This window comes from Nesoenas mayeri, assembly GCF_963082525.1.
Source record: "Nesoenas mayeri genome assembly, chromosome: 3".
NCBI classification, from domain to species: Eukaryota; Metazoa; Chordata; class Aves; order Columbiformes; family Columbidae; genus Nesoenas; species Nesoenas mayeri.
The window spans coordinates 58,981,645-59,004,470 of record NC_137544.1 but is presented as its reverse complement, the minus strand read 5'-3'; the positions used below and the strand labels follow the sequence as shown (position 1 = coordinate 59,004,470).

Below are 22,826 nucleotides of genomic sequence, written 5' to 3'. Positions count from 1 at the left end.
CTATTCCCCCTTCATCTTGGCCTCTCGGATCTATGGCTCACTCATCACCATACTGGGAATACACATTTGCTGACCAAAACCAAACTCCTGTGCCCACCACTCCATGCATTATTTTACTTTGTTTTCTTGTTTACTAAAATGTTTTTTCCTGGGAAAAAAAAAAAAAAAAAAAAGAAAAAGAAAAAGCAGATGGTTTGAGCAAATTTGAGATAGTTCTCTGCTTCTTCCAAAAGAGGCAGGAAACTGGTGGCACAACACTAGATCTGAGTTTGCTTGTAAAAGAGACCAAACAGTTGCAGGGATGAAGGAAAGCAAGAAAGCTGTCACTTAAAATGTTAAGGTAAAATGCTTCTCACATCAGCTACAGTACTAGCTATACTCAAGTCACAGTGTCTCACTGTCAGTGCAAGGTCAAAACTAAAAAAGATAATATGTATTTCCTATTACTAGAGAATAACAGAAAGGAATCTAGGTACAATAACTTCCATCTAGTATTGCTTGAAGCAATACTAATTTAGATTACATCTGAGTGCACTCAATTCTTTGCAGCAATTTTTAGAGCCTGAAAATTTGAGAGTACAGAATCATGAAAAAAAATTATCCTCCTGGAATGGCCAGTAATTTCGTTATCCAGAAAAAACACTGACTCACCACACTGAACACAAAAATGTTATTACTGAGGGGATATTCAGCACTATGTTTTCTCAGGCTACATAGAACACCCTTTTTTATGTATATGCTTCAGTCTCTGTTACAACTAGTTTGACCTGCCTCCAACGTTGTGCAACTTACCTAAATCCTATTTTTTTATTTCTCATTTCCATTTCTAATGAGAAAAAGAAATGACAAAATCTTATTTAAAATATGATAGGATTATAATAAAAATGGTAATGTAACTCAGTTTGTTTGAAATAAATACTCGTTTTTTTTCACCATCCTGAGAGCCGAGGGTGATAATGGACTTGAAAGATTCATATCCAAATTTCTGCTTGCAATTTGTAGAAAGTGTGGGGGTTTTTTTGTGTGCATAATGTACCCTATCAATATTTCTAAAAACTGTCTTAAAATTAGTAGTAAGATAGGGAGAAAAACTTAATTTTATTCCTTACCTGTCTGAGAACAGAATGCATTAGTCTGGATATTATTACGAACTGAGTCCCATCTCTGAGCATTGTTCAGGCACATGAACTTTCTAGAGCACCAGACTTCTGTTTTCATGGCAAAACACCAACTGCCCTCCCAAGTGATACTCCTCAAGCTAACTAAAATTTATACACTGAGAATGAAATAGCTGGAGAACAGCCTAGCCTGGAATAAAAGTGCAGCGTGGCTGATTAGAACACAGGTTACTGGGTCAGCGGGGAATGTCTCAGCAGATCGGAATTTCTGCATCAGCAGTCATGGTAGTGAGACAGCTTTGCATAAAGGAAAGAAAACTATTTTTGTATGTGATAACGTTCAATAACTTCATTATTATTACTACACTACTGGTGTGCAGCATTTGCAACCAAGAAAGACAGGGAAAAAAGAGAGCTTAGAGGATATATTGACTGGAGATAGGTTCATTAGGACATTACAGTTGTCATCTCGGGAGCCACAAGGTTTATTGTGGGATGTAAATGAAAGCAAGACAGAAAGTATGGGACCTGACTGGCTCAGCATTAAAAAAGTGAAATGAGGAAAGGATAAGTAATCTGTCTAGTGAATAAAGGCCTATCTCACTTCCCCCAGTAGGAATTGAAGGTCTTGTGTCTTGATGGCCATGACCATCAGCAGCTCAGCACTCTCCTCCCCTCTCCTGGGGGAGGAAGAAGAGAGGAAGACAGAAGAACAAAGATGGAAAGAGGGTGAGAGATAAGAGAGAGATCACAAGTCAGAATTGGGCAATTCTCAGAATTCATTACATAGTCATCATGCAGAATATTCGGTAATAGCCATGTGCTCTGCAAATATATTTAAACAGATTTATTCATCTGCATATTAAAGGATGCCTCTATGTACTTCGGCACTGGATGCCATGCAATTATATCTTATTTGCTAACAAGACAGAAAATTGTTAGTCCTCTTGCATCTGCCAGTATGTGCGCATAGAGCTCATTTCTGAACAAGAAGTTTGGAATTTCAGTAATCTTGTAAGAGAGTTAGTTTTTAAAACAAAGATTAATTCTGGGATAGGAAATACTTAACTGAGTATAGAAATTGATTTTAATCAAATCAAATTGATTATGAGATTCTCAAAGAGAGTTCCCAAGTAGTATTTCTTGGTTTATCTAAAACTGAAAACTGTCTGGACACTGTTCAAGCTCTGGAATGAGCTGGAGCATGAATTTTTGGACTAGATATTAAAATCACCCTATGAAGAATACTCAAAATGTGATGATCCACCCACAATAGCTGAACCTGAGATCTACAAAGAAAATAAATAATGAGAGAAGGGCACAAAGCTTCAATGGCCATAAGAAAGAATAAAGAAGTATGGAAAGAGGGCAAAGCTCCATTTTGCTGAACTCTTCCACTTGAACTCAGCACAAGACTGAAGAACTCTGGGCATATGCTACCAAAATGGCTTAAAGTTCATTGGGTGTCCCATGAAAACTGAACATGCAGGGGCAAAACTCTGCTAAAAAGAAATTTAAGCAATGCTTTGAAAAATTGATTTGGAATCTATCGCCAGTACAGGCCACCAGAAGGAGAATATTCACTGACCGCACTTGGATTGTCAAGTGATGACTCACTAGAACTGCAATAAAACACCGACTGGTGAAGGCTTGTCTAGGGCTTTATTTTCTTACGTTTCTGCTGCTGGAAGGAGGAAGTGCAACCCAGGTACTGTGTGAAGTAGATCCCAGTTTCTTGACTTAAAAAGAACTATGAATAAATGAAACAAATAACTGCAGCCTGGTATCTTCTGCATTTTTTTACTGCCTACAGTCAATGCAGGAACAAAAGAAGTGCACACTAAAAAAATCAAAATCCCAGTGAATGGAAAAATCTCACTTATCCTCATTTTTTCTATTCACTTCCTCTGGCATTTTCAACAAAACCTCGAAGTCTTCCAACTGCCATTAGTAGCAAAGTATCTGTCCACAGAGGGAACTCTGGCACCTTCTTTGAGTAAGAAAACAACTGATGTAGGTAAGTGGAAGGTCTGAAAAACCCATAGTTTAATTTGAGAACAGTTTTTCACCCCCTGTCTCTCAACACACATGGTTATAAGACTGTCACTTTCCATGTCAACAGATCTGGACTCCAAGAGAGAAACAAAAAGTCTGTGAAGGCCAGCTGATGAGCCTGCTTCCCAGACCACCATCCCTGGGGCAATCGTCCATCTCTGTGTTTCTGATAGGTGAGTGGTCCAGAGCTGTAGCTCCCTAGAAAGAGGTCTCTCCCTTTCTGACCATATACCAAACTGCATACTCTGGGTACATGATGACAAAACATGTGGTCACCTGGTTACCTTGGGAAGAGATATCACTGATGAGTACATCTATCATAGTCCCAGCCCTCTGATGCTGCAGTCTTCAAGGTAAATGAAGAATATTCTATCATCTTTGAGCAAGAAAGAGAAGAGAACGTGAAGAAAAGAGAATGTGAAGAGAAGAACACAATCTCTTGTGGTCAGATGATGGCACCCACTGAAAGCGAATGCAGAGAACTTCAAGAGAAAGAATGGAGGGCACATATGTCCCCCTCCTGGAAATGACTGAAGACAGCTCTAAATCCACAGAAACTGAAAAGATGGCCATAGGACAAGGAGAGGAGAGGCTAGTTTGCAGATTCCCTCTCTCATCCAGTTTCACGGAAGGACTCTGCTGCCATGGGAAGTCACTGCCACCTGGCTAAACTCTCTCTAAACAGAGTACAACAAACCCAAAGTCTAGATAAACAGAAAATATCACACACAACAAATACTAATGCACACCAAACCCACTATATTAAAAACCCAGGCGTAAGAGGTTTTATGTTCCTTTGAGTCTTACCTCTAAATCATTAAAAAATAAATGTGTGTCAGCAAGATTAAAAATCATTTCTTCCATTCGCAGTCCAAGGGTCACTGCCATTGGTGGATCCTTAAAAAACAAAAAGCAAAGTTAGCTACTTATATAATTTTATGCTATATCAGAATTACTTTAAAAGCTGCTGTATACAAAGTGTTTTGAAAAATTAGCACTGCAATAAATTTCTCTAAAATTCTTTCAGTATTAAGCTATTTTAATATAATTCTACAAGGACAGACTGCTGAATCCGAGAATATTTGGGGAGCTGGGGATGTTGAAACACCACATTTTTTGAAAGTCAAGGCATTTGTAGCCTGGCTAAACTGAGAGAGGAAAACCTAGTGGTCATATGTAAACCTGTATAAAGAAGGCTGCAAACAGGGAAGGAACTTCCCATGAAAGATGTATGTAAGAAGCCCAGTACTTATTATTATACGAATACACTAACTTTTTCATCCCTGAGCCTTTTATAAAAATGTGTAATTATCTTGCCTATCAATTTGTGAGCAGAAAAAGCTGACTCATGGAGCAGTAACTAATGTTTCTGAGTGAGAAGCAGAGGTAGGAACTCAGTTACTTCATGTGACACCCAGTCCAATGCACAATCCCTCTGATCTCCTGACTTTTCTTCCCAATTTTTGGGCACACAGAAGTCCTCACCAAGGCCCTGCTAAACTGGGATAGGAAAGGTAGTCACCTATACTAAACCATCACTTTGTAAGCAGTTATCCTACACTGTGATAAGAAGGTGTGATTTAAGAGGCCTTCTCAATTTCTAGTGATTTTGATTTATAAAAATACGAAAGATAATCTGAACTTATGCCCGCTTCCCCAAAGTGAGTTTCACTTTGGAGAAATTATCACTGCCTTGCCTATGCTTAGGCCTGTATCAGTTTTCTTCCACACTTTCTTCCACTCCAGTATATATCTTCAAACCCTCTTCTTGGTCCATTTCTGCCTCAAAATTTACCCTTCTTCCATGCAGGCACTTACTGATGAATTTCCAGGCTTACCTTTATGATTTTATTGCAAGTATTCATTCAACAAAGTGCCTGTAAGTGTTCTTTATCGTGCCTAAAATCTATGGCACGATTCCTTAGGTAGTCTAAAGGAATAAGAAAGCATATGTATGCTTAGTTCTTTGTTACAGATCATCCCTTCATTTTTTATGAAATACAGGATTCCTATCCCTGGATGGCACTTGTTCAAAATGTTGCATTTGTTCGTACGTCAGCTTTCACAGTATCAAATAATTCTACCTCAGCAAGATACCACCAATCTACCAATCTGCAATAACAGTCTGAGAGCATTTAGGATAGTGTAAATGTGAGATAATTAGTTTAACTTTGCTAGGCTTGCTAGAAAAGGGGTTAAGCCAATTTGCATTACCTTACATTTATTTTAGAATACGAACTCACACAGACAGTTCCTCATACTTAGCTGACACCTGGTAACTAGTTTAATCATCGCCTTAATCACCGGCCTGAGCTTAGGGTTTCAGCTAAACTTTTTTTTATGCTAAAAGTACTGCAACGGACTTTTAAAATAGATGTGATCGTCTTCTCATTGAAATAAGAAAAAATATATATATTTCATCATTTAAACTCTGATTGACACCAGCAAGTTGTCAGAAATCCTTTCTTAAATACCTTGAGATTAAAAGTCTAAAAGTTTACCAGTATCTGGCAAAAAAATCACACAAAACCTCAAATGATCATTTGTTAGTATTAGGATCAAAGGCTTCCCAATCAAGATCAGACGTCCGCTACCCCAGGGCTTCGCAATGACAGAATAAAAGATGGCTTCTGCCCTCAAACACTTACAAACTAATGGTAAAATCTGAAAACCAGACATATTTTGACCTTTGGTCACGAAAAAGTCAGACTTGAAGGGAAGAACAGTGTACAAGAAATTGTAATGATCCAAAATTAGACCCAATTCTCTGGTAGTAAAAGGAAATATTTTTATGTTGACCCTTGAACTGGTCTAGTCTACCTTTCAGAATTAAAACCCAAATGCAGTGCTTAGTAACATAACTTCATCTCCTATGTCTAATGCAGTCATGTTCAAAGTCATGTGGCTGAAGGCACAGCAAGTGCAAGGGTCAGTTTTCCAAGGGGATAATTAAGGAACCCACATTAATAGATTTGCAAAAACTCATGTGAAATACTTAAAACACAAATCATCAAAATACTCTGAACTCATGAGATTCCTCATCAAGCCATAATGCTTTTATCAAAATGTCATCACATATAAACATGTTTCTTTCTCCTTGCTTTTCTTTTCTTTTTTCCTGTGCACAGTAAATTACTTTTTTTCTTCCTAGATACAATATAATAAAGAGTATTTGCAGTATGCTTCTTTACCTCAATCCTATGAACAGTAAGGCATGTGCATAACTTTATGCACAGGTGGTAACTCATTATTATTTATGTGAGTTAAGTTATTCATTGGAGTGCTTCCAAGACTGAAATCTCAGACTTTTGATTCTCAGCCTCCTTTTTCTCTTTCCTGGGTAGAAGCAGACTTAAATGCGGAAATTTGCTATAACATATTCCATTATAATCCAATTTATTTTTACAGGAACTACCAACTATGTATCACAATTTCCTGCCTTGCCTAGCATAGCTGGAAGACATAAATGTGACAAAGCTTTTATGATTTTCTTATTGGTAATATTTTTGTAACCAACTATGCTTGACTTTATTACTGTTAAAACGAGATTTTCTATGTTCCTGTTTTGACAAAGACATGTGTAGATATTGCTAGGTACTAAATGTAAAATAAAATAAAGCAAAGATAATTCAGTTTGGCTTAGCATGAAATCAGTCTGGGATCTCCCCATAACAACTTCTGAGTCACTGGAATTGCATTCTCAAGACATGAACAATTCTTCCTTTAGTAAATTGGCTAAAACTTGCACTGCAACTGTTTAACACAAATTAAACATCACGTTTCAGCTCTTGCCATATCAAGTTAATTCCTTCACATACAAAAATAGACAGAGAAAGCAGATTTGTCAGGGTCTTGTGGTTTTATAATGTTTACACAATGTGGAGGAACATCCCAATCATTGTTTTACTGTCTTTCAACTTGAAGCAGAAGTTGCAGATTGACTCAAGTGGCACAAAGAACGGAGTGTTGAAAAGAAAGCAAGAAACATGTGCAGCTGATACATATTTGAGCAGAGCAAATTGAAAAACTGAATAAAAAGCAGACTGAACTTCTGCCAAAGTGCTATTTTGTGCTACTCTGCACAATCATACAGAAAAGAGTAAACGATAATAATAATAAAAAGATCTGGAATTTTTCCCCAGATAATTTGCAGAATAAAGAAGCACAACTCTTTGGCCCTCAGAAGCATGATTTTAGCCAGATATCATTTGTGTGCAAAAGAGTCAAGACCAGCTACAGCACTTCTGTATACCAAAATACAAATGACTTTAGTTACATTAGTATGAAGGCACTAAACTGGAGCCAGACTGTCTGTCTGTGGACTTCTGTACTAGACTGGTCCATTCACTGGAATGCCTCCTGGGAGACTAGGTAAAAATATCCTGGGAGGACCAATATTTAAATGTTTTGATCAAGAGGAAAGTGACTGGAATAAAGCCCCAAAATCTCAGTGCCCATTAGTGGAAGAAAACTATTTAATATTGTCTTGGAAGGTCAGTTTTCAGTACAAGATATTAAAAATAATTTAATTTAACGGAAATTTTTTTATAGAACCCCAGAAAACAAATAGATAAATAGACCGTCAGGTAGATTCACTGTGACAGAAATTTGTATGCATGAAGACTGAAAAATAAGCAAGAAAACAAGCAAAATATGTGAATGATATGAGTGGCTGTTCTGAACAGATTTACGACAAAATCTGCCTCTGGAAAAAGTGGAAATGCTTAAGCTGAGTATCAATATTTGTAGCTTAAAGACACTTCCCTACATTCTGTAGGAATCTCAGATTTAAAGTTCAGCTCTCACTCTCTCATAAGGGACACTTGTTCCCAGGAGATCTTCATGTGGATGGCAATGGAAGAAGTCAACACATTTCTCCTTAATAACCGTATCTGCTGGCTGATGAAGGAAAACTCACGTACTCCATAGGGAGTGTCTGTTCCATGCTCTCTAGAAGGCAGTAGGAAAATGGACCCAGATGTCTCAGACAACGAGGGAGTGAATCGAGAGGACAACTGGAGGTCATGAGAAATACACTATTAATGCAGGCGGACAAAAGCATATTTATGAGTGAACTTTGGAATGTCATCATGGGTGCTAACGGGGACAAAGTTTCTCTGTTTAATGACTGGACAAGCAGTGAGTGAGTAATAAAAACTTCTGAGTCCTTTCCAGAGAAGAGTATAAGTTTAATGTGGTCTCCTTGACAACTTTTTGTCATTGGCAATGCTGTCAAAAATGTCCAAATGTGATCATCAAGTGTGGATTTGGTTTGGTTTTTGCACTTGGAGATCACATTCTCCCCCTTCTAAGATCACAAGGGACTTTCACTCTTTTTTAACCAGTCTAAGTATTAGACTGGTTAGAGAAATTAATGAAATATAAATGCTCAGAGGTAGACAAAACTTCAGCTTAATCATCTTCAAATCAGCAGGAATAACTGGAATGTAATGGAACAAAGAATACACACTGTGCACAGGGAATAAGAATGTACCTCATAAACTTTAAACAGATGATGACATCTCCTAACATATGTCCTGTCACATCAACAAATCCTCACTTAAGAGCTCAGCATTGTAGAAAACTTTGTCTGCCAACTGGTGCTCAGCTGCAAAAACCATCACCAGCCACACAAGTCACAACAGAACAGCTCAAATGCAAATGTTCATAATTTGCTACTACAGTAAATAATTAAAAATAGAAACGTGCTAGTTTTATGAAGCACGAAGCAGATGAGCAAATGAGCTGAACAACAAGAGGTACTCTTACTGCTGGGAAGCAGCATGGTTTCCCTGAAATCTAACAGCGGTTCAGCATAGTTTTTATTCTCTAAACTAGCTCTGACCAACTCAACAAAGTAACCACTGCACTGTGAGTGAGACAGAAACACCCACAGGTAGAAAACAGCAAGCCACAAAACATTCCTCTGGGTAAGTTTTATACCTTAAATATCAAAGTGATGCACTGACCAACCTCGGGCCAAATCTCTCCCACTTCAGTGGAGTTTACACCTATAATCTACTGGTGCCTAGATAAGAAGCAGCAATGTGCCCTGTTTTTCAAATAAGATGCTTACAGATACATGCAATAAGCTAAATATTTCACCTCATCACTAGTTTTGTTTTTAGCATATCTATTATAAAAGCCCTGTATAATTCTTAAATCAAATTAGTATCACACCATGCAAAGTGCTGGACAAGTACATACCAAGCAGAGTGTCCACTCTCAATTCAGAAACTGTCAGGTGTAAGTCAGAAATCTGATGTTCTCTTGACAAATACATGACCTGAAACTTGTCTACTGGATTCAGGCCTTTCCACACAACCTCTGTCAACGAATGACCCTGCTGCCCAGCCCTCCTTGAGGATGTTTGGTTTGCCTTTGTCTTTTCTCTTCTACTTCAGCTGCTTGCTAAACTGTAGAAATCTTTTGGAAGAAAGGCTGTTTGTCTCCTGGTACCACTGCAGCTCTCTAATGCTCCCGCACACATACATTGGTATCTCCCCCCGGACAAAACAGCATGACAGCCACCTCCACACGCTGCACCTCCTCTCACTGCATTCCCTGTGCAGCTTGAACTGCAGTAGAGCAAAGAGATTAAAAGACTAATTTCTGAGTGTTTTGTTTTCACACAGTTACTGCAAAGAATAAGGTAAAGAGCTAGTGGAACAGGCGGGTGAAAGTTTACTTGTCAAGGAATAGATGGGAAAGAACTGAAGGTGAATATCCTTGCCTGTTTGCATATTCACACTAGCTCTAAAACCACTATCTCACCCCTTGAAAGTACGAAGTCAGCAGGTTTGGTATAATATGCCTTCTCTTAAAGCAATGTTGTCATTAAGGACTCCCTAATCTCACTTAGAATATTTAAGTGTGGGAGAAGGGAAAAGCTCTACTTTTCTTGTGATCATTTTTGTTGTTGTTCTGTTCTATTTTGGAAGCAACCTGATAATGCTATACAAAATGGGCTCACAAAATACATTTGGAAGAACACAGTATGCACAGCTGAGCATCTGTGTAACATTACATGCTTTTACTTTTTAAAATCAGATAGCAAATCACCAGGATTAAATAATTTACTATCACCATTATTTTATACTACCTTGAAATGTTTTTCATTGTGAAGTAACAATTTTATACCACCTTTCCGGGATAAACAGCTCTCTCAACTCTTTTGAAAGACCTACATGCTCACAAGACTTCCACTGTGGACCTCACAATTCATGGACTATTTACTCTTACAGCAACCCAACTCTCCTAACAATCCAGACTTCAGTCTGGATTAAGACTTTGCTTACAGATGGAAATCATATGCAGAAATGATAAAGGCCCACATCTGCTAAACAATTCATGCACCAGAGACTGACTGAGGTCCAGCTGTGCTACCTTTCTCTTCTCCCATGTCTAACCTCTTAGGCAACTAGGCTCAGACAATATCCCATCTTAAGTCCAATGACATGCAAAAGTTAAAGTCTACTCATGATACGTTCTCCCTGTAGCCCTCTTCCTACTGCTCTAGCCTCTTTGCAGTCAATAATATATATATTTGAGTTTCGTTGTCAATTACTCCTTACCTTCCCAATAAGTACTCTATAAATATAGCAAAGGCAGTCACTGCACAAAGGAAAACGTCTACTACTTTTATTTTAGTCTCTGGAAAGGAACACATTTCCTTACTTGTATGGATGTCGCCTATCAGTACAAAAACAACCCCTAAACAACAACAACAACAACAGCAAACAAACAAAAAAAAAAACGAAACAAAATCCCCAGCAACAAACAAACAAAAAAAAGAAACAAAACACCCATGATTTTACTTAAGAATTCCTCTCCTTTTGCTTCATGGTTGTTTATGACATTTGTTTACCGGTGCTTATCTCAGCAGTATAACTACATTAATTTCACTTGCCATCGAGATACTCTTAGTTTATACAAGCCAACTTTATCTGCTGTCAGTACTACTGGCTGTTAATATGCCATTGCTGTTTCTAAGGACTCTCTACAGAGAGTCAATGATAGCAGCAGATGTGCTCTTACAGAACGGTGGTATGGGGATTTTTTCAAATATCCCTTCTCATAACAAAGTGAGAAACCAAGACAAATTACATTTCTGTTGCTGTCTCTAAGACAGTTTTCAAAGTTATTCACAGATGTTTCTGAGCTACAAGATGTGCTCTGACTTTCAAAACTGTGTATTAAAGTTGACTTAGACTTTACTCATATACTATGTAAGATGGTACATGAGATGTAAACATCCTAAGAGCGCAATCAAAAAAGGATAGAAGGAATCTAACATCACTGGGGTAACTCAGCAAGTTCTGTGGCAATCTATGGGCAACACTCAAAAGTGATACAAATGTTCATGTTCAGCTAGATTTACTCTTATTTTGATAAATATAAGTTAGAAAAGGCTCTGACAGTCACTGTTGTTATAGTGTTTGAAAAAGAATAGAAGTTTTTGAGAGAGTACTGAAATGTGCAGTGATTTGACACTGTGAAACTGCAAAACAAGCAAGGCTTTTTTTTACACAACGTATCTTCGCATTCCAAAAATTCAGATATTTGTCTGGGCCTGTGAGTTTTCCTATTAGCTCTCTCTTTTAATAACCACAAACAGCTGTCTCAAAACACAGATGACTGGCCCATCCATGGTTATAATCCACAAATCTAGATTTGGACATTTCTAACCCACTGGCTGGGGAAGTGGGTGTGGAAAGTATTTCTCTGATGTACTGTTATTTGCATACTTTTCTTGAGCATCTGATTCTGGCTGGAATAAAGAGTTAAGAAATTTGTGCTAAACAAGCCCGTTGTCTGACATAGTATGGACATGGTTATGTTCTGAAAAAGAAATAGCTTTGCATTAACTACATTTGAATGGCACAACACCTAGAAAACCTACATCCATATATGTACATATCAACATCATCTGTGTCCATTTTCTTCCCTTCCATACATTTGCCCTATATTTTTTTATAAAGGCCTTTATCTCTACCCATCCAGGCAGTCTGCTCCTGCTGGTATGCACTGGTTTTGCCAGCAGCTCCTTCTCCCCTTGCCTGAGCACCAGTCACTGGGGTCCCACAACAAGCCCAGCAGGACTTGCTGCTGACTCAGCAGGGGAGCTCCTGCCTCCTCCCTCTGCCTCCCTCGGTCTTCCTCTGGCTCTCCTGCTTGCTGCCTGAACATCTCTTTGATCTCATCGGAGAGGAGAGGATGAGTACAACTGTCTGCCTGGGAAAGGGATTCACTCTCCAGCATTACTCACCCCAGAGTCAGCCACAGGAATCAAAGATTCCACGGAAAAGCTGGAGAGTCAAAGAATAACATCTGCAGCTGGCGTTGAAGCAGGTATGTCTCTTACTTACTCATCCCGATTCATCGATTTCCCAATAAATTCACCCATTGCTCCAGTTTATTTCTTATTTCTTCCTCTATGCATCCAAACAGTGAGCTATTTCCATTTGCCCATTCCCTCTGTTATCTCCGTGCAACGTTTCTTCCAATGTACCTCAGGAACCTCATCCTTGTTCCTCTAGAAACTTTATTTGCAGCATCTGCCTCAGCACTGCCTCATATATTGTGCTTATGATCTGTGTCTCATTTCTCTCCTTGACTTCTTTCCTTTAACCCTCTGAAAATGTAGCCTACTGTACACTTTCCCTCTACCTTTACTCAAGCCATGAAAGTGGAAGATGAAAAACACATACATGTGCAGGCCAGAGATCTCTGATACAGTGAATCAATGCAGAATTCATGGCTCACATACCTTGCCATATTTCTGTGCATATGATCCTGTGAGCAGCGAATGAAAAACTATGATTGTTTCATCCAAATCCCAAACAAATACACGCTGAAAAAAAAAAAAAAAAAGTGGGGACAGTATTAATAAACAAATAACATCTAAGTCCCATCCCCATCCCACCCAGAGGGGCTAAAAGTCAATTCAGTCCTAAAGTTTAACTAATTGCTTAATCAAGCAGGTTTTATCAGATAATCAGCAAGAATAGTGTATCATGCATGGTAAAAAGTCAGAAAGTAAGTAACTTTTGAATTCTTCAAGCATTTCTTATTTGTCCTCTAAAAAGCTTTTCAAAAAAGCTGCATAACACAGATTTCAGAAACTTGATGCAGATCAAACATAGTCGTTATGGATAAACAGTACTCTTGGATACTTACTGTATCTGTGAGTCTTACTGATTCAAGATTCTTTTTATTTCTCCTTCATAGCTAAAATTAAGTCTTGGGTAAAAGTGCTGTATGCCACATAAAATGTCATACAGAACTTAAATAATATTGCAGGATAAAATGGATTATTCTAACTCAAAAAAGGAATGAAACTCTTTATATTGATAAGGGGTTCATTTTCACTGGTAAACTATGAAAGAAACAGGGAAACTGAAATGTAAAATGTTAAGAGTCTTTTCACTGGAAAAGTTAAATCATTTGAAAAGCAAAAGATCTGTAAGTATCTGCATAAAAGCAACAGCATTTACATTCAGCGCCTAGCACTGCAGCCCCCTCTGCCAGCTCAGGAGCGGCTGTGTGTGGCCATCTGACTCCCAGCACCAGTCTCCTCTCCTGCTGCACCCGGAGCTGCCCAGTGAAGGCCCAGAAGTGGGGCTGGCCAGTGCTGATCTGGTGGCCCAAGGGGACACACCGTACTGGCGGGCAGCACCTTCCTCTGATGCCAGAGTTGGGGTGTTTCACACACGCACTGGCGCTCTGCTTCCCCCTCCTCCTTCTCCTGTCACTCTAAGGCAGCACACTGCTAACACAGGAATAATACGACTATAATTACTTGGTTGCTAGGAGGTCATCTGTGTTTTAAATCGTCACCCCATATATTAGGAGGATATATTTCTTCACTAAGGCACTGATCTTGCACATACTTAAGTACAGCCATAACTTCACTGATGTAAGCTGCCTCATTGAAATCCCCTGACATCACTTACAAGCACAAGGACAAACCTGCACCTAAGGGTTTGAAAGGCTGTGGCCAGATGATCCTGCACATTTACACTGCATTCATAAATACTTGTAATTAAGCTGAGCGATATATTTGAGATTTCCTATTCTGCCTAACTTTGTTGTACAGAACAGTAATGTTTCATTGTACATGTATGTTAAAATTGCAACTTATATCTGCTATGTTCAGTTAGTAAGACTGAGTCCATGATGTTTTCTAATATGCTATAAGCTATTTCCACAATTACTTTTCATCAGAAGAAACCTCCACATTACCATTCATCAATTACCACAGGCATACCTCCAAGTCACTGTCCGGAGGGGGTGATGGATTATTCTTCCGCCCTCTACCCCGAGACTTTGACCCAGAACTCCTACATGTTCTTTCATCAAGATCTTTGATTGGCGTGGAAGGGCTCTGCACTGTGTCAAACTCCCCTGTAAAGTCAACCATTCATGGCAAAATTAGTGCTGAATTTTTAAATAATAAATGTTATTTTTCTCAAAGCTAAACATATCTCAACCACAAGATGCACCTAAAAAATTTGTATACAAGGCATGATAACATGGTTTGTCTTATATAGACGGAATGTGCAGATGCCACATACACGTTTGACTTTATCAAGGAAACATTATAAAACTTAGCAGAATAAGACAATGATTAAAATGACACATATGCTTGTGCAGATACATATACGAATACATGAGAACATGCAAAACATTGACAGATCCAAGGAAGATGTATTTTAAAAGTCAAACTAATGAATTCTCAAAACATGAAGAGTCTTTTAGTTAAAGTAGTTCATTTCTCATGTTTGGAGTTCAGCTAGTCTTATTTCCAAGTCTTGTGTTACTTTTACCAGAACACCCTTTGGCACATGTCCACACACCAGCAGAGTCAGTCAGCTTCCTGCTTCATCACCTCCTCCTATGTCACTTGCTCTTTAGTAAAGTTCACTTTTTTTTTTTTCACCTTAATTCTGCTCATAAATTGGTGAGGAAATTCATAATATGAAATGCAATATTCCAGTAACTACCAGAAAAAAGTACTTCTTATATTTTGATCATCTTCCTCTTAGTACCAGCTATTGTTTGCTGTCAGAGAGAAGATGTGTTAGAAAGACCTTTGATCTGGTGTGGCACTGTTTGCTCCTAACACCCAGGCCTATTCCTGACTTATCCATTTAATCTACTTTGCCTCTGCTGGTGACAGAGGGCTTTACAGGTGATTACAAACCAGTAGCTGTATAAGACAGACAGACTGCAGGAAGGATGACATGGAACTTCTCCTTACAAAGTACTTTAATGCTACAGCTCAGTAAATGGAAAGTATCCATTTATTCATAACACAGTACCTTCAGTGCCTTTTAAAAACTGCTAGCAATAAATGCTGCTTGGCTAGGTTCCTGAGTGCTCAATGACATAAAACCTTCTTAATCATTGTTAATATCCCATTAAGGGTTTGATTTTTCTCCACTAAAGAGGGAAAGGGTACAGCTTAGATCTGACATCTGCTACGTATTTTGATTCAAGGGAGTCCTTGTGCTACATGTAATTGTGCATTTCTGGGCCACTTTGGTAATATTTGTTAAAAGTGCTCATGATGGCACATCTGCAGAATAAATTAATACTCGGCACAAACAGTTCCTGGGAACCACCTATGATGCATCTGATTTTGAGCTAGAATCTTGAACATTATTCATTTTCACAAAGGAGCATCACTAAGGTCACTAAACTCCGCCATGCGACAGAGAAAGTGGCCAGTAGATCAAGGAAAGTGATTTTTCTGCTCTGTTCTGAACTCACAAGACCTATGTCTGGAAAAGTGTCTAGTTTTGGGTCCCCAAATACAAGAGAGATATTGACAAACTATAGTTGGTCCAGGTGAGGCCCCCAGTTAAGGCACTAACCACATAGGAGGAAAGGCTAAGTTACTCTTCACAGAGGTATACAGAGAAAGGACAAGAAGCAACAGACAGAAATCACAGCAAGGGATATTCCTGTTAGATACAAGACAAAAATCCATCACTGTCAGAGTGGTCAGGCCCTGGGACAGGTGCCCAGAGAGGCTGTGCATTCTCCATCCTTGGAGATACTCAAAGCTTCATTGCCAAAGATCTGGGCAACATGATCTAAGTTGGCTTGTCCATGAGGGGGTTGGACCAACAGACCTGCAGAGATCCCTTCCAATGTGAATGACTGAATGTTTCTGTGACCTTCCTAAGTGATTCACCTAATTCTCCCTCCACAACAAAGAAGAAAATAATTGTAGTCTAGCAGGCTCTAAGAAGAAAAAAATAGACTGCAGTCTCAATTAAGAGACTGTGTGTAATGTAACACAATAGTTAAATTCTTAATCTCTTCCATAATTTATTTATCCCTTACATTGAACCACATACAGAAGATTATTAAAATAAATACACTGGGAACATATATTTATATAACTTGACTGGAAAAATACTGTTGTATTTCTTGGAAGAGTAAGATTTAAGCCCATAATGTCACATTCCTGAATGGGAGCTCTAGACAGTGTGAGGAAAGAATTCAACATTCAAAGAAAGGGCGGAGCAACAAAAAGTTAGTTCCCAAGCCTATCGGTTAGGACTTTTACCTGGAGAAGGACACATCCAGGTTCCACTGCCTTCTCCAGGGCACAATGGTTTACTTGACTGAATGACTGATATATATGAAGCATTATAACATAATTTTATGACCACATCCCTGTACCCCAAGTGGAATGTGATGAATCCTCCGTGAAATGGGAGAAAACCAAATCTGTCCCTGTCATTTCCTGGGAAAGTACTGAAATTTTTATGCTATTACCTGGAAGAAGCTACTACTACTTTTTTTCTCAAACCAGGTGATCACTAGTTCAGTGTCAAAAAAACAATGTGCAGAACTTGTGCTTGTGCAGAACAGAGCCAAACTTTCAGGCAGCAGCTAAGAAGAGATTTTCAGAACTGCAATTTGAGAATTCTAGAATTCATTCCTTATATCATTTCAGGTAGATCTGTCCTAACTTGGATGTATGCATATCATACACATTGTATAGTACTTCCTCTTTCAGCTAAACCCCTTATTTGCCAAGAAAGTACAAGAAAATTGAGCAGCAATAATAATATCTAATGAATAATGTTCCCATGGTGTTTTCACTTTGTCCCTACAGAATGGAGAGAGAGTTCTTGTTGACTAATCATTTCTATTCCCAGCACAGTGTTGATGTCAGTAAGGACATTGTAGGTAGTGGAGCGATCAATAAGGTCACATTATCTTAGTTCTTTTGCCATAAGAAGAGCAGCAAAATATACTATCGTAAATGTACAAATGGACAAATAGATGCTTCATAACCAGGATCTTTGTGCAGAAAAAACCTACACTGGCTCCAAAAGAAGTTCTAAGTGTGCAAGAGTTTTCTATGAAGACATTATTCCCTAGATTTTTCTGACAGAGTGAAAAAAAAAATCCCAGAACAAAACCTGAGGAATAAAAAGGCAAAAATGAAATAAATGAAGATGAATGTCTACATCCTTACCACAAAAGTCTTCACACTTATAACATTTCAATATTTTATAACAAAATCAAGACCCATTTCTACATTAATGTATTAAAACATCTGTTTTCCATGACTGTGTTTACTCTAAACTACCAAAATTAAAATATATAAAAAAGCCGTGTTCTAAATCTTCTCTGAAAGTATCCAACAACTGAAGTAAATAACTTCAATTTTAATTTAGCGTTAGCCATTAACATTTGCCCCAGGCTTCTGCTTGGGTCAACGCTGTACATGATTGCATAATTATCCATTAATCAGTACTGTAACTAATCACTGTACCTTGTAAATTCTAGATATTTAAAGCCAACTTTATTTCATTACACTAATCTCTAAATCAGAATGAGCAGCTGTCTCTTACTTGAACGTAAGGTATGCATCTATTTTAGAACTGCAGAAGTCAGTAGTACACGCTTTATTGAACAACTGTAGGCTTAATTGCTTGATTTGTTTTTTACCAACAGCAGGCTAAAGGAGCAACTGCATCTTCTTATCCTCCATTTGCTTTAGAAATGAGGTTAACGCTGATAAAAAGAATACTTATTAAAAATTCAGCCATGTAATGTAAAAGAATGAGAGAAATGAGTACTGAAAATGTTGCCCTTGTGAAGAATTACTACTGCAAGTCATATTAGACAGACATTTTTATGGCAATGTTTGAAATTTTTTAGCTTTTCCAATATTCAACACATGTCTAATAAATATATTTCATAGCATCCTCCCACTGGAACTATGAACAGCACCAGAGATCCAATAAAGCAAGAGGAAAATGTTAACACCAGAACAAGGAATGATATCTTTATCACAGATGTTCATACACATACTCATATGCTGGTTTCTGTCCAGCGTGAAGCTTCCTATGCCACAGAGACCTTGCAGCAGCTCCAGTTAGAGGACAGGGAGTTAAAGCACCACCGTCACTAATAGAGGTGGTCTTTCATAACAAGGACATTGTTTTCCACTAGTAGTTTGATGTGAACACCCCCTCCTCCCTGTTAAAACACAACTGGGCCACTTAAGTAGGAGAAAAGTGGTGTGGACCCTGTCTGCATATAGACCTAATGTCATCTCCTGAAGAAGGTAGAAAGAGTGACTTCATTGTGGGTACCAAATTAAGAGATAGGTCTCTGCTGCACCCTAGTAACTGAATTTGAGCTAATATTCTACCAGTGATTCACCTTGCCCAGCTAAGGACATAAGAAAGCAAGGTGCTTAAATATGAAGCCTTTACCCAGGCCTATCTTGTTTGCTAGAATTTTATCTGCCCTAGATCGAATGCACTCATGAACTCATCAAATGTACCCATCTCCTGAGACCTCATCTCAGGATTGATCTGGCTTATGCCAATTTGAGATAAAGTGCCCTTAGAGATACTTATTTGTCTCACAGATACTCTGTGGTAATGAGAGCACTTAAAAAAATCTTAATGTAGGGCACGCACAATAAAAACACAGAAGAGTAAATCCATGGGAATGGTAAGAAACCTTACACAGATGTGGGACAGATGAACTACTGAGCCCCTTCATACTCTCCTTATGAATTGATTTTTGTTATATATTCTTACCAGAAAGAGCAGTTGGGCTTCAACATTACAAATCCTTTTTTCCTGGCTTGTAACGTGATGTCCCTTGTTATGAGTAGCAGAAAGAGTAAAGTCTATTCCAATTTTCATCTCATTTTCTTTACTCGGTCAATAAATAAATTCATAACTGATATTAACTCTTGAAATTATGGTACTTTACTATGAAAACAAGAAATCCTTTATGTATGGAGAGTACTGGAGGCTGTGACTAGTTATTTGAATCAATAACTACCAGAGGTGCAGAAGAGTGAAGTGCCTTGCTATGTTTAAACTTAGGTTTTAGTTGAATTAAGTCTTAAGGGCTGAGCAATAAAGTTCTGTTAGACAGCAAGAGAACACAGTGAGTGATGAAGCTCTGCAGTGTAATCTGCTGTATCTGAAATTATCTCCAAGACACTGTGTCTCACTAATGGGAATTTATTTTTACAGTGACACAGAAGGGCACAGGCACGTAATGTATTCTCAAAGTGGGTGTTGCTCTCTCAGCAGAGGGTCGCATGATCAGTGCAACACTTCACAGAAATAAGGAGCATGTGGGCAGATTCGTAGGTTCAGATGCACAACCTGTTTAACAGGAAAGCAAGTTCATATGCTTAAACAATACACAAACAAGAAAAATCCTTAATGTTTCACAGACGTGAAGCCTTTGATATTTTTTCAACCTGGTCAAGCTATGTAAAATTCCTTTTCTTAGCCAATGCTATTCAATACTAAGAGTTTGTAATACATGATAAATTTATACAGCATTTCTAGGAAACACAGACACACAAGGGAGAGATAATATGGGAAACACTGTCTGATTTTCTCAAATAAGAATGTGGAGGATAACAAAGGAACAAAGAAAAGTACACAGGATATACACAATTATCAAAACCACTTGCGAGTACTCTTCACACTCTTTCAAAAATATTTTACATATGATTTGTATCTGTTATGGATGTCTTGCAACTGTTGAAATTTCCCTTGATTTCAAGTTACCTTTTAGCTTTTTCTTTCTAAGTTTGCATTCTGGGTAAGGCAAACGCTACCAACGCTGAGTGAGTGAAGCCATGTCCCTGGAAGAGATGGTTCTAACAGCACCAAGCCATCTCCCACAGATGCTATGTACAGCTTTATTAGGCTACTTAAGTTACAGATATACAACATAATACTGAGTGAGATCTTTAAGAACATCCTATATAATAGAAACAATACAGGAAAGTGAGTATGAAAAAGCGGGCTCTGTTCACCCAGTAAGGATACCACACTCATCTGACTGTGGCTGTGAATTCCTAAAGTAGCCCACCAAGGTCTTCATAGCTCTGCACTATAAAATGCATAATGTCAAATACATAACTGTAATTTAGTCCCATTTATATTAAATGAGGGGAAATACATCAGTGAGGTGTTCAGGAACTTAGAAATCTAGCAAGAAAAACATCCATATTAACATCTGTGTTTGCAGAACACACAGAATGGAGCAGGTGAATGACCATGAACTGTGTTATAACGATAATGATAAAAAACGAGGAGCTGGCGTGACCCAGCAGCGGTGCCCTGGGAACACGACTGCGTAGCAAAATAGCTGTTCTGTAGTGGATGTGCACAAGGGGGCAGAGCTGGGCAGGCAAAGGGAGTCCCTGATGGCTCCCGAGAACATTCTTTTTGCAGCTTCGACTACTGCAATGCTATTTTTTTAAAGAGACTTGGGCTAATAGCCAGTTGTTCTATTCTTAGTTACCTAAATTTGTCAATTAGGATACACTGCTTGTATACATTTGAATAAAGCCCATGTACTCTTGCTAGAATGACTGGGGCATGAAGAAATGAACAACAGTATCTTGTTTTAAATTCTTTAAAGCATAACATGTAGGTGGATACAGGAATGTTCCACCATCAGTAATGGGAGACCTCACTAAATTTTTATTTCAAAATTTACCAAAAGTTTGTTACCATGTAGTTGTTTTTGGTACTAACAGATCCCTACCAGACTGTTCTAACATTTTTCAGGCCTTCTCCTTCCATAGACAACTATTTCAGTCTGCACAGAGGTTATTTAACTAACAAACAAACTAGACAGGTTTCCTAACTAAACAACAACAAAAAAAGTGTGCTTACTTTGGCTGGTTTGCATGATGAAGTTTTCTGAAAGGCATGAGGTTAAAATGTCAATATTCAAACAAGATGGATATAGAAATCTTGTCTTTATACAAGTACAGAATAAAATACAAAATTTTTTTTCACCTGAATGTAGATCTGTACCTGGTTGACTAGTCAGGCCAGGGAGCGAGTCCTGTAACTGGTAGGTTGATGATGATGATGAAGTGCCATCAGCTGTGTTGTTTGAGGTCATATATGCACCATATGTTGATGCTGAGTAATACTGTGCATATTGATTTTGGCCAAAAGCTGTGTATGATGGATAATCCTAAAACAGCAAATGCAGCAGAGTACTTAATTAAGTAGCGTAACAAGTGATTTTTCCATTAGGTATTTCTAAGTGTGCAATTATATGGCTTTTGCATGAGTTTTGGGGGTTTAGTTTAGATTTTTTTAAATTTAAGGATATTTAACATTTTTAAAATTTAAGGTTATTTACTGAAATAGTAAGTAAAGTAGTATTTAAGTGCCAAAAGATGCAGCTAGGCTTCCATTAGGATTTTGATCACTTGACTCAGAAAACAGCGTTGAACCACAGAGAGTCTAATTCAGCATAACAGATCTAAATTAAAATAGCACGCTATCATTGGAGTTAAATAATTCCTTTTGTAACCGACAAACAAAAATGTTAATATTCATACCTGTTGTGAACTACTGAAGTTTGTAGAATTTGAAACAGAATTGTTTGCATAAATAGTGGATGATGGTGTAAAACTAGAACCTACAATTTAAAAAAAATCAATTAACTGCGAGAACTTGCATGTGAATGAAAATGAAGTTCTAAATACAATACTCCATGTTAAGTTACAGATGAATCAGAAGAAAAAAAACCTTTTATTTTCTCTTAAAACAATAAAATATTGTAATGAAACATTAAAAGAAATGAAATGCTACTTCCATACATACAGGCATACATTCTTCTTCACACAATGCAAAGAAGATATTTGCATTACACCGATCAAGAAAGCACTTCTCCTCAAATATTGTTTTTCTCTTTTGTCTTAATTTTTAAGTTCTAACATTTTACCAAATGTTCACACATGGAACAAAAAATTTTTCAAATAATTTCTTAACGATCTGGTTGTTTTTAATCAATCTGTAATGAGGCATGTCCTCGTTTTCACCATAAGATAATTCATATTGTAATTTGTAATATTTAAAATATTAACCATTGCATAAACTTAAAAATTACCCAAATAAAACAGGTTCTCAATGATTAAAGGGTAATACATAAATTAATAATTGAATAACAAATGAAAGAATGAATATGAATTAAGGAGACATCCTAACAAATTATGTTAATCTAAAGAGAAACAAGTATGAAATTATGTCATACTGAGAAACATGAAACAAGGAAAAGTAACCTGTGTATGCTAATAAATACAACATATGTTTCTAGTCCTGCCATGTGATT

At 37.8% G+C, this 22,826-nt stretch overlaps 1 protein-coding gene across 11 annotated transcripts in view; it reads right to left on the bottom strand.

Moving 5' to 3' along the window:
* The window catches only part of EYA4 (EYA transcriptional coactivator and phosphatase 4), a gene marked incomplete at both ends in the record, with an annotated part of 134,813 nt that overhangs the window by 11,091 nt on the left and 100,896 nt on the right, over positions 1-22,826 (bottom strand). For 6 of the 11 annotated variants that reach the window (XM_080341019.1, XM_080341016.1, XM_080341021.1 and 3 more), the window contains 5 exons: positions 3,981-4,070; positions 12,943-13,026; positions 14,443-14,579; positions 21,497-21,680; positions 22,054-22,133. In XM_080341019.1, coding sequence (XP_080197145.1) covers positions 3,981-4,070; positions 12,943-13,026; positions 14,443-14,579; positions 21,497-21,680; positions 22,054-22,133 — 575 coding nt within the window. The remainder of the gene's footprint in view (positions 1-3,980; positions 4,071-12,942; positions 13,027-14,442; positions 14,580-21,496; positions 21,681-22,053; positions 22,134-22,826) is intronic. The other 5 variants (XM_080341023.1, XM_080341022.1, XM_080341025.1 and 2 more) reach the window with 1 other exon arrangement.